The 14,949-nt window shown below is 39.8% G+C and overlaps 1 protein-coding gene across 1 annotated transcript in view; it reads right to left on the bottom strand.

Annotated features, from left to right (window-relative positions):
* The window catches only part of trpc5a (transient receptor potential cation channel, subfamily C, member 5a), a gene marked incomplete at both ends in the record, with an annotated part of 72,315 nt that overhangs the window by 16,122 nt on the left and 41,244 nt on the right, over window positions 1-14,949 (bottom strand). Inside the window, 5 exons of the mRNA XM_079214796.1 lie at window positions 3,652-3,773; window positions 4,979-5,179; window positions 6,261-6,400; window positions 10,858-11,056; window positions 13,398-13,535. Coding sequence (XP_079070922.1) covers window positions 3,652-3,773; window positions 4,979-5,179; window positions 6,261-6,400; window positions 10,858-11,056; window positions 13,398-13,535 — 800 coding nt within the window. The remainder of the gene's footprint in view (window positions 1-3,651; window positions 3,774-4,978; window positions 5,180-6,260; window positions 6,401-10,857; window positions 11,057-13,397; window positions 13,536-14,949) is intronic.

A 14,949-nucleotide genomic window follows, 5' to 3' on the forward strand; every position in this document is an offset into this window, starting at 1 on the left:
AAGTTGTTTTGAGCATCTTTTAGTTGTGTCTCTTTGTGGTTATTTTGTATCTCTTTGTAGTCGTTTTTGTTTCTGTTTATATTTGTTGTGTCTCTTTGTAGTTGCTTTGTCTCTTTGTAGTTGTTTTTGTTTCTGTTTATATTTGTTGTAACACTTTGTAGTTGTGTTGTCTCTTTGTAGTTGTTTTGTATCTCTTTGTAGTTGCTTTGTCTCTTTGTAGTTGTTTTGTGTCTCTTTGTAGTTGTGTTGTCTCTTTGTAGTTGTTTTGTGTCTTTGTAGTTGTTTTGTATCTCTTTGTAGTTGCTTTGTCTCTTTGTAGTTGTTTTGTGTCTCTTTGTAGTTGTGTTGTCTCTTTGTAGTTGTTTTGTGTCTCTTTGTAGTTGCTTTGTCTCTTTGTAGTTGTTTTGTGTCTCTTTGTAGTTGTTTTGTGTCTTTGTAGTTGTTTTGTGTCTCATTGTAGTTGTGTTGTCTCTTTGTAGTTGTGTTGTCTCTTTGTAGTTGTTTTGTGTCTCTTTGTAGTTGTTTTGTGTCTCTTTGTAGTTGTTTTTGTTTCTGTTTATATTTGTTGTAACACTTTGTAGTTGTTTTGTGTCTTTGTAGTTGTGTTGTCTCTTTGTAGTTGTGTTGTCTCTTTGTAGTTGTTTTGTGTCTCTTTGTAGTTGTGTTGTCTCTTTGTAGTTGTTTTGTGTCTCTTTGTAGTTGTGTTGTCTCTTTGTAGTTGTTTTTGTTTCTGTTTATATTTGTTGTAACACTTTGTAGTTGTTTTGTGTCTTTGTAGTTGTGTTGTCTCTTTGTAGTTGTTGTGTATCTTTGTAGTTGTGTTGTCTCTTTGTAATTGTTGTGTATCTTTGTAGTTGTGTTGTCTCTTTTTAGCTGCTTTGTGTCTTTGTAGTTGTTTTGTGTCTTTGTAGTTGTGTTGTCTCTTTGTAGTTGTTGTGTATCTTTGTAGTTGTGTTGTCTCTTTGTAATTGTTGTGTATCTTTGTAGTTGTGTTGTCTCTTTTTAGCTGCTTTGTGTCTTTGTAGTTGTTTTGTGTCTTTATTGTTGCTCTGGCCTCTTTGTCGTCTTTTTGTACGTCTTTATAGTCGTGATCTGTTTCTTTGTGATCATCTCAGTCTCTTCCTGGTTGATTCCAGGTGGGTTCATTTCTCTTTGAATCACATTTTGTTTCTTCTTACTGGCCTATCACTCACAACAATGTACTCAAAGAACTTACAGTTCATGATTTAGATCCAGACTTGAAAAGGCCTCAGAAGGCAGAACAAGAGAGCGAGCGAGCGAGCGAGAGAGAGAGAGAGAGAGAGAGAGAGAGAGAGAGAGAGAGAGAGAGAGAGAGAGAGACTCAGCTGTGGTGTGAACGCTGTAACACATTAATGGTGATAAGAGTGTGTGAAGCACAGGGGAGCGAGGACGACGCAGACAAGTGTGTGTGTGTGTGTGTGTGTGTGTGTGTGTGTGTGTGTGTGTGTGTTACAGGAAAACAAAAGAGGAAGCAATGTTGACGTGTTAAAGGTCAAAGGTTTGCTCTCATGCCTCAGACTGGAAAATAATATCACGTAAAATACTCTTCCTGGGTTCCTGTAATATATTTAAATATATATTTAATATACTTAAATATTGAGAGGACGCTGCATAAATACATACAATACCACATCTGTACATTTCTCCTACATTCTTATTAATTAATTCATTCTTATTTTAATTTATACTACATTTTATTACTAAAACATGGAGAAAATATATTTTTTTATTGCTGTTTTTCTGATTTATACAGTCAAACATTTGACTTTTGACATGAAACAATAACTTTGAACCTGCTCTGGAAACGTATGAACCCTAACAGATATAAATAAGATAATGCAGCATTTGCATTTTTAAACACGACATTTCGGAATACGTTGTAACACAAAAAGTGATTGTCTTGCTGTCAGTAATCCACTGAGACATTTGTTCTTTCATCTCTCTATTGATCTCCGCCGCCACAGAGATGACGCTCTCTTTATGTATTTATGGGGAACAGAACCACGTTCCACCTTTAATAAGAACACACACAGTTAAACGTCCCCAGAGCTTTACGGTAATGGAACCGATCGCCAATCAATACGACGATTATCTCCAGCAAACAGCACGCCTCATCAATACTGACTCACTCTGCCTCCATCAGCAAGGACGCACTGGTGTGTGTGTGTGTGTGTGTGTGTGTGTGTGTGTGTGTGTGTGTGTGTGTGTGTGTGCATTCCGGCTGACGCAGCAGCTCTGGACACACACTCTTGATTGGATTATCAGGCGAAGTGTGAGATGACGTTTAAATGGATGTTTGCCTCTCTGCTGCCGGACGTCATCACAGCTGGTGTCAGCAAACATCAGCTGAAACCAGTTAAAACCAGTCAAAACCAGTCAAAACCAGTTAAAACCAGTCAAAACCAGTCAAAACCAGTCAAAACCAGTCGACACTACAGACACTGCAGGAAGGCGTATTATAAGCCTACGACTGAGTGATTAAACAAAATAAATACAGAGCATTTATCTAATATTGGCTCTAGATCAGGTGGTGTGCTGAGGCTGAATGTTGTATTTGGATTCAATTAATTAGTTAATTAAAGCATTGATCCAATGATATTGCTGATTCTTACTTTTATATTCAAGGTTTCCACTAGACTCTGGTGCTAGTGTCACTTCTCTGTTATTATTTACCTTCCTCTTATTGCAATGATGTCCGTGTCCTTTCATCGACACTCTATTGTTCTTTTATGTTTGTATTCCATTGTTCTTTGTTGTAATCTTTGATGAAACTCGCACAAGAATTAATAAAGTTCTGATTCATCTTGAAGGAAAAGATAAATAATCACCAAAGTTATTACAACGTGTCCTGATGGGAAACACAACACCTTTTAACCTTTCATGAAAACACACACGCACTTGCACACACAGACACACACTCACACACACACACACACACACACACACGCACACACACTCACACACACACACACACACACGCACACACACTCACACACGCACACACACTCACACACACACACGCACGCACACACAGACACACACTCACACACACACACACGCACACACACTCACACACGCACACACACTCACACACACACACGCACGCACACACAGACACACGCACGCACATACACTCACACAAACACACACACACACACGCACACACACTCACACACACACACACAGACACACTTGCACACATGCACACACAGACACACACTCACACACACACACACACACGCACAGACACACGCACGCACATACACTCACACAAACACACACACACACGCACACACACTCACACACACACGCACACACACAGACGCACACACACTCTCTCTCTCACACACACACGCACACACACAGACACTCTCTCACACAGACACTCTCTCACACACACACTCACACACATACGCACACACACAGACACTCTCTCACACACACACACGCACACACACTCTCTGTCACACACAGTCACAGACACACACACACACACACACAGTTACAGAAAGACCGTCCTTGACTCCTAAAAGGTTAAAATCCTCTAAACAGTGCATTTCTTTTGCCCTTTCGTGTCTCCACTAGCCTCAGTTCCCATTTAAAGAGACAGCGCGCGGCGGCGTCACTCACGTGGAGAAGGCGTTGTTCTGCCTCTCGCAGCGGATGCCCTTGCAGTTGTTGGGTTCTTCCGAGGCCTTGGTCTCGTAGTAGAAGTACAGCTGGTTCAGGCCGTTGGCGAACGCCAGCAGCACCTGGGCAGGGAACACAGCGTTTACATCTCAGGGATCTCACATTCTGATCGACCCTCAGCTCCTTCAAGGCCGTGGTTGTTTTACAGCGTGAAGAACCCGGAGCTCAGCGAGACGGGTTCTAGGACTCCGGGGAGCGGAACGGTTCTCATGGGGTCCTGTTGAGGGAGTTCCCCCGAGAAGGACTTAAGGAGCTCTGGGTGTCATGAAAGAGGCCTGTTGTGTCCTTCTGGCGCAGAGGAAGGACACTCTCGCTCGCCTGTCAATCACCTTGTAGCCCCGCCCTAAAGCGTCCCCTGCTTTATGGTCTGTTTGACTCTAAATGACCATAATTTACTAAATGAACATCATGCTGTATTGAAGAAGACTTGAAACTAGAAATTGAGACATAAACTCATGTTTACAATGTTTACTGAGGGAATACATCAAGAGAAGTAGAGTCATTTATATAGACTTCTATACAACCAGAGGAGTCACCCCTGGTGGTCAGGAGAGAGAATGCAGCTTTAACACATGAAGCATAGACTTCTATACAACCAGAGGAGTCACCCCCTGGTGGTCAGGAGAGAGAATGCAGCTTTAACACATGATGCATAGTCTTCTATACAACCAGAGGAGTCGCCCCCTGGTGGTCAGGAGAGAGAATGCAGCTTTAACACATGAAGCATAGTCTTCTATACAACCAGAGGAGTTGCCCCCTGGTGGTCCGGAGAGAGAATGCAGCTTGAACATATGATGCATATACTTCTATACAACCAGAGGAGTTGCCCCCTGGTGGTCCGGAGAGAGAATGCAGCTTTAACACATGAAGCATATACTTCTATACAACCGGAGGAGTCGCCTCTGGTGAAGCATGTGTCAAAGCTATACTTCTACACAAACAGAGGAGCATGTGTTAAAGCTAAACTTCTATACAACCAGATGAGTCACCCCTGGTGGTCAGGAGAGAGAATGCAGCTTTAACACATGAAGCATATACTTCTATACAACCGGAGGAGTCGCCTCTGGTGAAGCATGTGTCAGAGCTATACTTCTACACAACCAGAGGAGCATGTGTTAAAGCTATACTTCTATACAACCAGAGTAGTACTTTTCATAGCAAAGGTAAGAATTAATCTTCATTCCGTCCTACAACGTTGTTTTCCGGTGCGCTTTGAGCCGGTAAACTTTCTCCAGCGCTGCTAAGCTAGTTCCTGTGTTGGCCTCACCAGACAGTAGATGAAGAGGAACTTGAGGATGTCCAGCAGCATCCTCCCCAGTGAGATCTGCAGGGGCCCGAGGTGGGAGTTGGCGGTGAAGAGGGAGATGAGTCTGAGCGAGCTGAAGATGTTGGCGATGGCGAACAGCGCCTCGGCGATCAGCGTGGGGTGCCACATCTCCCACTCCTCCCGGGGGCGAGAGGAGTTGTACTGGAGAGAGGGGACACATAGAGGGAGAAGTCCATTTACAGAGAATTGAAAAGAGAAAACATGTGTTTGCGGAAGAAGAAGACGGCAGCCATTTTGGATTTCACGTCACGCTCTGTACTGACCGTGCACACCGTCTGTCCTGTTACGCGTTTAGCATTCACTTAACAAACATATGTACTTTTACTCAATACAAGATCTTTTCAAGTGCTATCGTGGCAAAAGCAAACAAAGTATTAAGTAAACCGATGGTATTGGTTTATTTTGAAATTAAGCCGTATGCATCTTACTAGCAGAAGTTTATTTTGAAAGTACATCATAAATGTAACAAGCAGAAACTGTACGTTTCCTGTACACACAGAAGTTTATTTGGAAAAGAAAATGTTTATTTGAAAAGACAATGTATTCTTTTGAACGTAGAGGTTTATTTTGAAAATACTTCATAGAGCAGAAACTGTACGTTTCCTGCGAACACAGGAGTTTATTATTTTTAACATGGAAGTTCATTTTGAAAAGAAAATGTTTCCTTTGAACGTGGAAGTTTATTTTGAAAGACAATGCTTTTTTCTAAACATGGAAGTTTATTTTGAAAAAAAAAATGTTTCCTTTGAACACAGAAGTTTATTTGAAACTGCACGTTTCCTGAGAACACTGAAAGTTCGACAAAGGTTCCTGCGCCCAGCTGCTGCTTGTGTGTGTGTGTGTGTGTGTGTGTGTGTGTGTGTGTGTGTGTGTTACTGAATGCATAGGATACAGTTGTGTGTTTGTGCTTTATATCTCTACGTCTATACGGGACCTGAGTAGGAGGGCCACCCGCCATCATCAGTGACTCACAGCTGCTGCAGATGGCCCGGCCGTCTGGCATGTGTGTGTGTGTGTGTGTGTGTGTGTGTGTGTGTGTGTGTGTGTGTGCTTACACCATTGGCTCTTTAATAAACACATATATCTTATATGTATGCAGATTAATATTAAAGATGAAAGCTGTGCTGTGAAAGTGAGAGAACTATTATCGCAGCCAAGTGAAAACTCGGCGTCTAATTTATTCGTCCCTTTTTTTCTAAAAAGGTCAAAGGTCGGCCTTTACCTTGACGTAGGCCACGATCTTCAGCGATATGGTGGCCAGGTAGAGCGAGTTCATGGCGAAGTCCATCAGGTTCCACCAGTCGTGGATGTACTCTGTGAAGCCGCCGTCCCACATCTCCTTGATCTCTGCCCAGATGAAGCCTGAACACACACACACACACACACACACACACACACACACACACACACACACACACACACACACACACACGTTAATATCATCGGCTTCTAGTCCGCTCTGTTTATTTAGCTGAATATTCTGCATATTCAGCCTCGGGCAGAACATTTGTTCTTTAGACAGAAGTCGTGTTTTATTCTTAATAATTCACGAGTCATTTTTCTATAGTTTTGTGTTTGGGTGCTTCTGCTCTTCTAGAGACGTGCGATTAAAGTTAGGGGGAAAAACCTCCTGAACTTTAAGTTTCCATGAGAGCAGCATTATTACTGATATGTATTGATTAACTCCAGTTAGTTCTGTTACACTGATTTCTTTTCTGTTGAAGGTTCATCATCATTATTCAACCCATGAAATGCAGCTGCAGCTCCATCAATGCAATCCTAATTAAGTAGGTAAACAAACACTATAATAATAACTTTATTCATAAAGCACCTTTAAAAACAAACAAGAGAAGCAAAGCATAGTCAAGCGGAACGGAACACAAAACAGGAATGAATACGACTAAACCAAACAAATAAACAAAAAGAGGAAATGGAATAGGACATACAAATACAAACAGGGGAACAAAAGAACTGCATAAAAAGACATAAAAGACATGAAAGGAGATAAAACACGTAAAAGACAAAAAAGAACGTAAAAGACATAAAGGGACATACAAGATAAAAGACATAAAATTACATGAAAGACATAAAAGACATTAAATGATGTAAAAAGGACATAAAAGACAAAAGACATAAAAGACATAAAAGGAGATAAAACACGTAAAAGACAAAAAAGAACGTAAAAGACATAAAAGGACATACAAGATAAAAGACATAAAATTACATGAAAGACACAAGACATAATTATGTAAAAAGGACATAAAAGACATAAAAGGACATAAATAACATAAAAGACATAAAATGATGTAAAAAGGACATAAATAACATAAAAGACACAAAATTATGTAAAAAGGACATAAAAGACATGAAAGAAAATGAAAGAGATAAAAGGACATAAAAGGACATAAAATACATAAAAGGAGATAAAACACGTAAAAGACACAACAGAACGTAAAAGACACGTAAAGGACATAAAAGACAAAAAAAACATAAAAGGACATAAATAACATAAAAGACATGAATTGATGTAAAAAGGACATAAAAGACAAAAGACAAAATTCATAAAAGATAAAAGAGATAAAAGGAGATAAAATTACGTACAACACATAAAAGGACATAAAAGAGATAAAAGGAGATAAAAGGACGTAAAAGACATAAAAGGACATAAAAGAACATAAAAGGACATAAAAGACATAAAAGGACATAAAAAACATAAAAGAAAATAAAAGACATAAAAGAACATAAAAGGACATAAAATACATAAAAGGACGTAAAAGACATAAAAGGACGTAAAGACACAAAAGGATGTAAAAGGGCGTAAAAGGACATAAAAGACAAACAAGGACATAAAATACATAAAAGGACGTAAAAGACATAAAAGAACATAAAAGGACGTAAAGACATAAAAGGACATAAAATACATAAAAGGATGTAAAAGACATGAAAGGACGTAAAGACATAAAAGGACATAAAAGAACATAAAGGGACGTAAAAGGACGTAAAAGGACATAAAATACATAAAAGGACGTAAAATACATAAAAGAACATAAAAGGACGTAAAGACATAAAGGGACATAAAAGAACATAAAAGGACATAAAATACATAAAAGGACGTAAAAGACATAAAAGAACATAAAAGGACGTAAAGACATAAAAGGACATAAAATTCATAAAAGGACGTAAAAGACATAAAAGGACGTAAAGACATAGGACATAAAAGAACATAAAATACAAAAAAGGACGTAAAAGACATAAAAGAACATAAAGACATAAAAGGACATAAAAGAATATAAAAGGACATAAAATACATAAAAGGACGTAAAAGACATAAAAGAACATAAAATACATAAAATGACGTAAAAGACATAAAAGGACGTAAAGACATAAAAGAACATAAAATACATAAAATGACGTAAAAGACATAAAAGGACATAAAATACATAAAAGGACGTAAAGACATAAAAGAACATAAAATACATAAAATGACGTAAAAGACATAAAAGGACGTAAAGACATAAAAGGACATAAAATACATAAAATGACGTAAAAGACATAAAAGGACATAAAATGACGTAAAAGACATAAAAGGACGTAAAGACATAAAAGAACATAAAATACATAAAATGACGTAAAAGGCATAAAAGGACATAAAATACATAAAAGGACGTAAAGACATAAAAGAACATAAAATACATAAAATGACGTAAAAGACATAAAAGGACGTAAAGACATAAAAGGACATAAAATACATAAAATGACGTAAAAGACATAAAAGGACATAAAAGGACGTAAAGACATAAAAGGACATAAAGACATAAAAGGACATAAAATACATAAAAGGACGTAAAAGACATAAAAGAACATAAAATACATAAAATGACGTAAAAGACATAAAAGGACGTAAAGACATAAAAGAACATAAAATACATAAAATGACGTAAAAGACATAAAAGGACATAAAATACATAAAAGGACGTAAAGACATAAAAGAACATAAAATACATAAAATGACGTAAAAGACATAAAAGGACGTAAAGACATAAAAGGACATAAAATACATAAAATGACGTAAAAGACATAAAAGGACATAAAATGACGTAAAAGACATAAAAGGACGTAAAGACATAAAAGAACATAAAATACATAAAATGACGTAAAAGGCATAAAAGGACATAAAATACATAAAAGGACGTAAAGACATAAAAGAACATAAAATACATAAAATGACGTAAAAGACATAAAAGGACGTAAAGACATAAAAGGACATAAAATACATAAAATGACGTAAAAGACATAAAAGGACATAAAAGGACGTAAAGACATAAAAGGACGTAAAGACATAAAAGGACATAAAATACATAAAATGACGTAAAAGACATAAAAGGACATAAAAGGACGTAAAGACATAAAAGGACATCGCAATTCTAGTGATAGATTCTGTGAGCCTCATTCCTCAGGCAGGTCCAGGGCCCTACGACCAAATATATTTGGGATGTCGACGAACAATCATGGATGAGGACCAAAAAAAAAAAGATCAAAACCTAAACCAAAATCTCCAAATATTACATTTTTTCATGCGGAAATCATGCTTTCTTTGAGTTATTGTGTGCTTGGTTTTAAATGAAGGTGAAGATGGAGGTTGTTTTTCATGGTGTTGAACATGAACAGCTTTGGTTTCATTATTCTTCACTATTTAAGGAACAATGCATCCTTGTGTTTTTCTGACGCACAACGTTGTTTTCTTTTCCGTCTCAAAAGCGTTTTGGAGTCGAGAGTTTCAAAGAGAGGAAGAGGAACAGATGGTTCAAGTGATCGTGGTTATGATTTTGGAAATCATCGGTGTCATCTCAGAGAGAGAGAGAATATGGAGATGCAATCACTCACTTTCACACCCACCCATACACACATTCCACCCACCCAACCCACACACACACACACACACACACACACACACACACACACTCTCTCTCTTTCACACTCGTAGACACACTCAAAGTCCTTTTAATGAGAAGCAATCAAACTAAAAAAAATCTAAAACACGCAATTTTTATATTTTTTATATTTAACACTTTTTTTCTTCTATTTTTACTGTCCAGGTGTGATATGACACCATAGGTTATTAATACTAGACCATTTACACCTTTTGTAAGACGAAGTAGCGACCTGTCAATAACCTTGTAGCCCCGCCCCTAAAGCATCCCCTGCTTTATGGTCTGTTTGACTCTAAATGACCATAATTTACTAAATGAACATCATGCTGTATTGAAGAAGACTTGAAACTAGAGATTGAGACATAAACTCATGTTTACAATGTTTACTGAGGGAATACATCAAGAGAAGTAGAGTCATTTATATATACTTCTATACAACCAGAGGAGTCGCCCCCTGGTGGTCAGGAGAGAGAATGCAGCTTTAACACATGAAGCATAGACTTCTATACAACCAGAGGAGTCACCCCCTGGTGATCAGGAGAGAGAATGCAGCTTTAACACATGAAGCATATACTTCTATACAACCAGAGGAGTCACCCCCTGGTGGTCAGGAGAGAGAATGCAGCTTTAACACATGAAGCATAGACTTCTATACAACCAGAGGAGTCACCCCCTGGTGATCAGGAGAGAGAATGCAGCTTTAACACATGAAGCATATACTTCTATACAACCAGAGGAGTAAACCCTGGTGGTCAGGAGAGAGAATGCAGTTTTAACACATGAACTATAGACTTCTATACAACCAGAGGAGTTGCCCTCTGGTGGTCAGGAGAGAGAATGCAGCTTTAACACATGAAGCATATACTTCTATACAACCAGGATACGTACCCACTACCCAGGGGAGGATCATCCACTCCACGAGTGTGGGCGGCGGCCCCTGCATGTGCAGGTTGGTCCGGGCGATGTGCTGCGAGGCGAGCAGCAGCAGGAAGAGGAAGGTCAGGTAGGACGCCGTGTGGCAGATGAACTTGATGAAGGGCTTCTTGACGAAGCGGCCCAGGGTGCTCTTCGGCGCCAGCAGGTAGATCTGGCGAGGAAGACGAGGAGAACGAAGACACAGGCATTAGAGAGACCGGGCGAGCGGGAGGTGAGACGTCCAAAGCGACACACTGAGGAGGCGGGGCCGAAAGGTGCGCTTGATTGTGTTCGCGCTCAGCCAGCCGCCACCTTGTATAGGAAAGCTGTCGCTGTTGTTGCTGTTGTTGTTGTTGTTGTTGTTGTGACGCTTGTTTACTTGTTCGGCTCGTCTGCTCGCTGCTGGCAACCTCAGCTGTCTCTGAGTCATGCCAGCGAGGCTTTGAGTAACGGAGAGAGGGAGAGAGAGAGAGAGATAGAGAGAGAGAGAGAGAGGGGTTTGTTGACAGTATTAAAACGTTAATAACTTAATCACATTAAGAAACACTCTGATTAGAGAAAGCAACGCTTTGAGTGAATTATCTCACATTAACAACAAATATGTTCTCTTGTCTCGTGCTCTCTTTGAGTCCTTGAACGCACCACAAGAGAGAAAAGGGAAAGACTGTAACCTTGATCTCGGATTAAACCGCAAAAAATGACATTTGCCAAGAAACCCAGAGGACTTAAGATGAGTGTGCACTGATTTAAACATTAAAGTCATTATTTGAATGCCAATAAACGACACACTATTATTATTATATGCATTATTATTATATATATGAAGCATTCAAAACGTACACCGTTGGTCCATAACGTAATATTTAGGATGCCAGAACACTGATTGAGTCAAATGCAATGTGCCAACACATACCAGGATGTTCTACATCGCTGTTCTGACCCACAATCCTTTGCGCAGAAGATATATGAACAAGGTTAAAGGTCAAGATGCAACGTCACAAGGACGTATGGGATGCATGCTGCATGCAGCAGTGTGTACTTCAGGTACACCGAGGTTTTTAGTTTTATTAAATGCGTTATGAGAGAAAAGATGTAGTGAACCGTCACGCTGTGTGCACTGTCAGGTTCAGGAGGAGGAGGAGAAAGAGGATGAGGAGGATAAAGAAGAGGAGGAGGAGGAGGAAGAGGAGGAGGGGAAGATGAGGATGAAGAAGAGGAGGACCGTATGAGTAAGAGAAGGAGGAAGAGGAGGAGGAAAAAGAGAAGGAGGAAGAGGAGGAAGAAGAGGAGGAGTATTAACAGATTTCACTTCTTAATTTGCTTCTGCTAAAAAATATGTAAAACAAAAGAAACGTAAAAGACGACAACTGTAAAATAATGTTTAGTTGAGTTTCATTCGATAAAATGACTTCATGATGGACTTAAGTATTGTACTGAAGTACTGAAGTACAATACTTAAGGTACTAGTACTCTACTTCAGAAGATACTTATACTTCACAATACTCCAAAACATCTTTTTACTCCAATCCATCACTAAAATACTTTCCCATTAATTTAGTTTGTGACTCATCGTAAATCGTCATTTAGTAGAAAGAAAACAGTTATTGTCCCGCCTCCTCCCAAACAACAACAACAACAACAATAACAACAACAGTGTAAGTCACCAAACTGCCATTTAAGGGGTTAAAATTCTTCGTTATGATTTTTTATGGCAGTTTGTCGAGGCGAACATTAACTTTACTTTAAATCGTTCAGCAAAAGACCGCAATACTTTGTTCCTCTGGAGGGTGAAATACAGAACTGGTACTTTACTGTTATTACTATTATTGATAATAACAATAATTATTATTATTAGTAGTAGTAGTAATAATTACAGAGTTCAGCATCGAATGTGTATGTTTGTCAAATTGACCAAAATTGACGGAAAATAAGTCTGCCGACTTCTATTTCCCTTTTTTAAAGAGAACAACGACGCCGTTTGTTTTTAGGTCAAGTGTTGTTGTCGTGCAGCGTTTCCTAGCAACGGCTCCTGCAGCCAATAAACAGCGAGCAACAAATTTACTTTGAGGAAAGAAACTGAAGGAGGCTTCTCTCACTCCTCGTTCTGTCTTCTAATCTTCATCTTCACCCTTTCTTTCTTTCACCTCGTCTTCCGACTTTTCCTTCATTCTCTCTTCTCTCATTTCATTCACTCTTCAAACTCTTCTTCCTATTTTCCTTCCCTCCTTTTTCTCTGGTCTGTCTCAACTTTTTCCTCCTCTCTCCTTTCTCTCTCCTTCTCTCATTTCATTCCTCCTTCAACTCTTTTTCCTGCTCCATCCTTTCCTCACTTCCTCAATCCCTTCCATCCTCACACACTTCCTCTCTCCTGCATGTCTTGACGTCGTCTCGTTCCCGCTTTGATTTTCTTTACCTCTACTTAGTTTTCCCTTCCTCCCTCCCTCCCTTCTTTCTCCTCCTCCCCTTCTTTCTTTCCCTCTCTCCTTCTCCCTCCTCCCTCCCTCCCTCCTCACCAGTGAGAAGAAGGGGAACAGGAGTCCGATGATGAAGCAGGTGACCAGTTTGACGGCCCAGTGCCGTCTCCTCCAGCCCGGGAAGCCGTCGTACCACAACGTGGCCAACAGCTGCTGGCAGTTAGGCTGAGCCACGAACTGTGGAGAGAGAGAGAGGGAGTGAGAGAGAGAGAGAGAGAGAGAGAGAGAGAGAGAGAGAGAGACGGGGGGAGGGGGGTGGGGGGATGCAACATCGTTAATGAATGCAAATCTTGGAATCTACCTGACAAAATGTATCCAAATATGTTAAATGTAACAAGCAGAAATTGACACTTTAGAATCAAAACGCAACTTTTTCTTTGGATTTCCTTCCTGCTCGCACACCAACAAACAAACGGCGGAAACAATGTAAACATCTGTGAATCTTCGTGATAAATATGTAGACTTCAGCCTGAAACGGGTATGTCTGGGAAGTGGCACACACACGAGGTCCCGAAAGGTACCAAAAGGTCCCTAAAGATCCCTAAAGAGCCCTAAAGATATAAGGTACCAAAAGGTAACAAAAGGTACCTAAAGATCCCTAAAGGTAAAAGGTAACAAAAGGTACCTAAAGATCCCTAAAGGTATAAGGTACCAAAAGGTCCCAAAAGGCACCTATAGGTACCTAAAGATCCCTAAAGGTATAAGGTATCAAAAAGTAACAAAAGGTACCTAAAGATCCCTAAAGGTAAAAGGTAACAAAAGGTACCTAAAAATCCCTAAAGGTATAAGGTACCAAAAGGTCCCAAAAGGCACCTAAAGGTACCTAAAGATCCCTAAAGGTATACGGTACCAAAAGGTAACAAAGGTACCTGAAGATCCCTAAAGGTATAAGGTACCACAAGGTCCCAAAAGGTAACAAAAGTTACCTAAAAATCCCTAAAGGTATAAGGTACCAAAAGGTCCCAAAAGGCACCTAAAGGTACCTAAAGATCCCTAAAGGTATACGGTACCAAAAGGTAACAAAGGTACCTGAAGATCCCTAAAGGTATAAGGTACCACAAGGTAACAAAGGTACCTAAAGATCCCTAAAGGTATAAGGTACCAAAAGGTAACAAAGGTACTTAAAGATCCTTAAAGGTGAAGGGTACCTAAAGATCCCTAAAGGTCCCAAACGGTACCAAAAGGTACCTAAAGACCCCTAAAGGTAAAAGGTGCCTAATACCTTTAGGGATCTTTAGGTACCTTTTGTTACCTTTTGTTACTGTTGTGACCTTTTGGTACCTTTACATATCTTCCCTCTAACACCGTCGGCTTGACCCCGTCGACCCCTAAGCCGCCCTCTGAGTCACCAACAAGCTCCGCCCACTGCGTTCGAACCCCCCCCTCTCCCTTGATTGGTCAAGTCATGTTAAGCCTCGTGCTCTATAGGACTTGAGGACACGGTAGGTTATCTACCTCACACACACACACACACACACACACACACACACACACACACACACACACACACACACACACACACACACAAATAAAGGCATGAATAATAAACCCGACCTCGCACCAGGACGAGCTGCCAGAAACATTCAGCTCG

The sequence above is a fragment of the Taurulus bubalis genome (genome assembly GCF_910589615.1).
Source record: "Taurulus bubalis genome assembly, chromosome: 3".
In the NCBI taxonomy this organism is placed as follows: Eukaryota; Metazoa; Chordata; class Actinopteri; order Perciformes; family Cottidae; genus Taurulus; species Taurulus bubalis.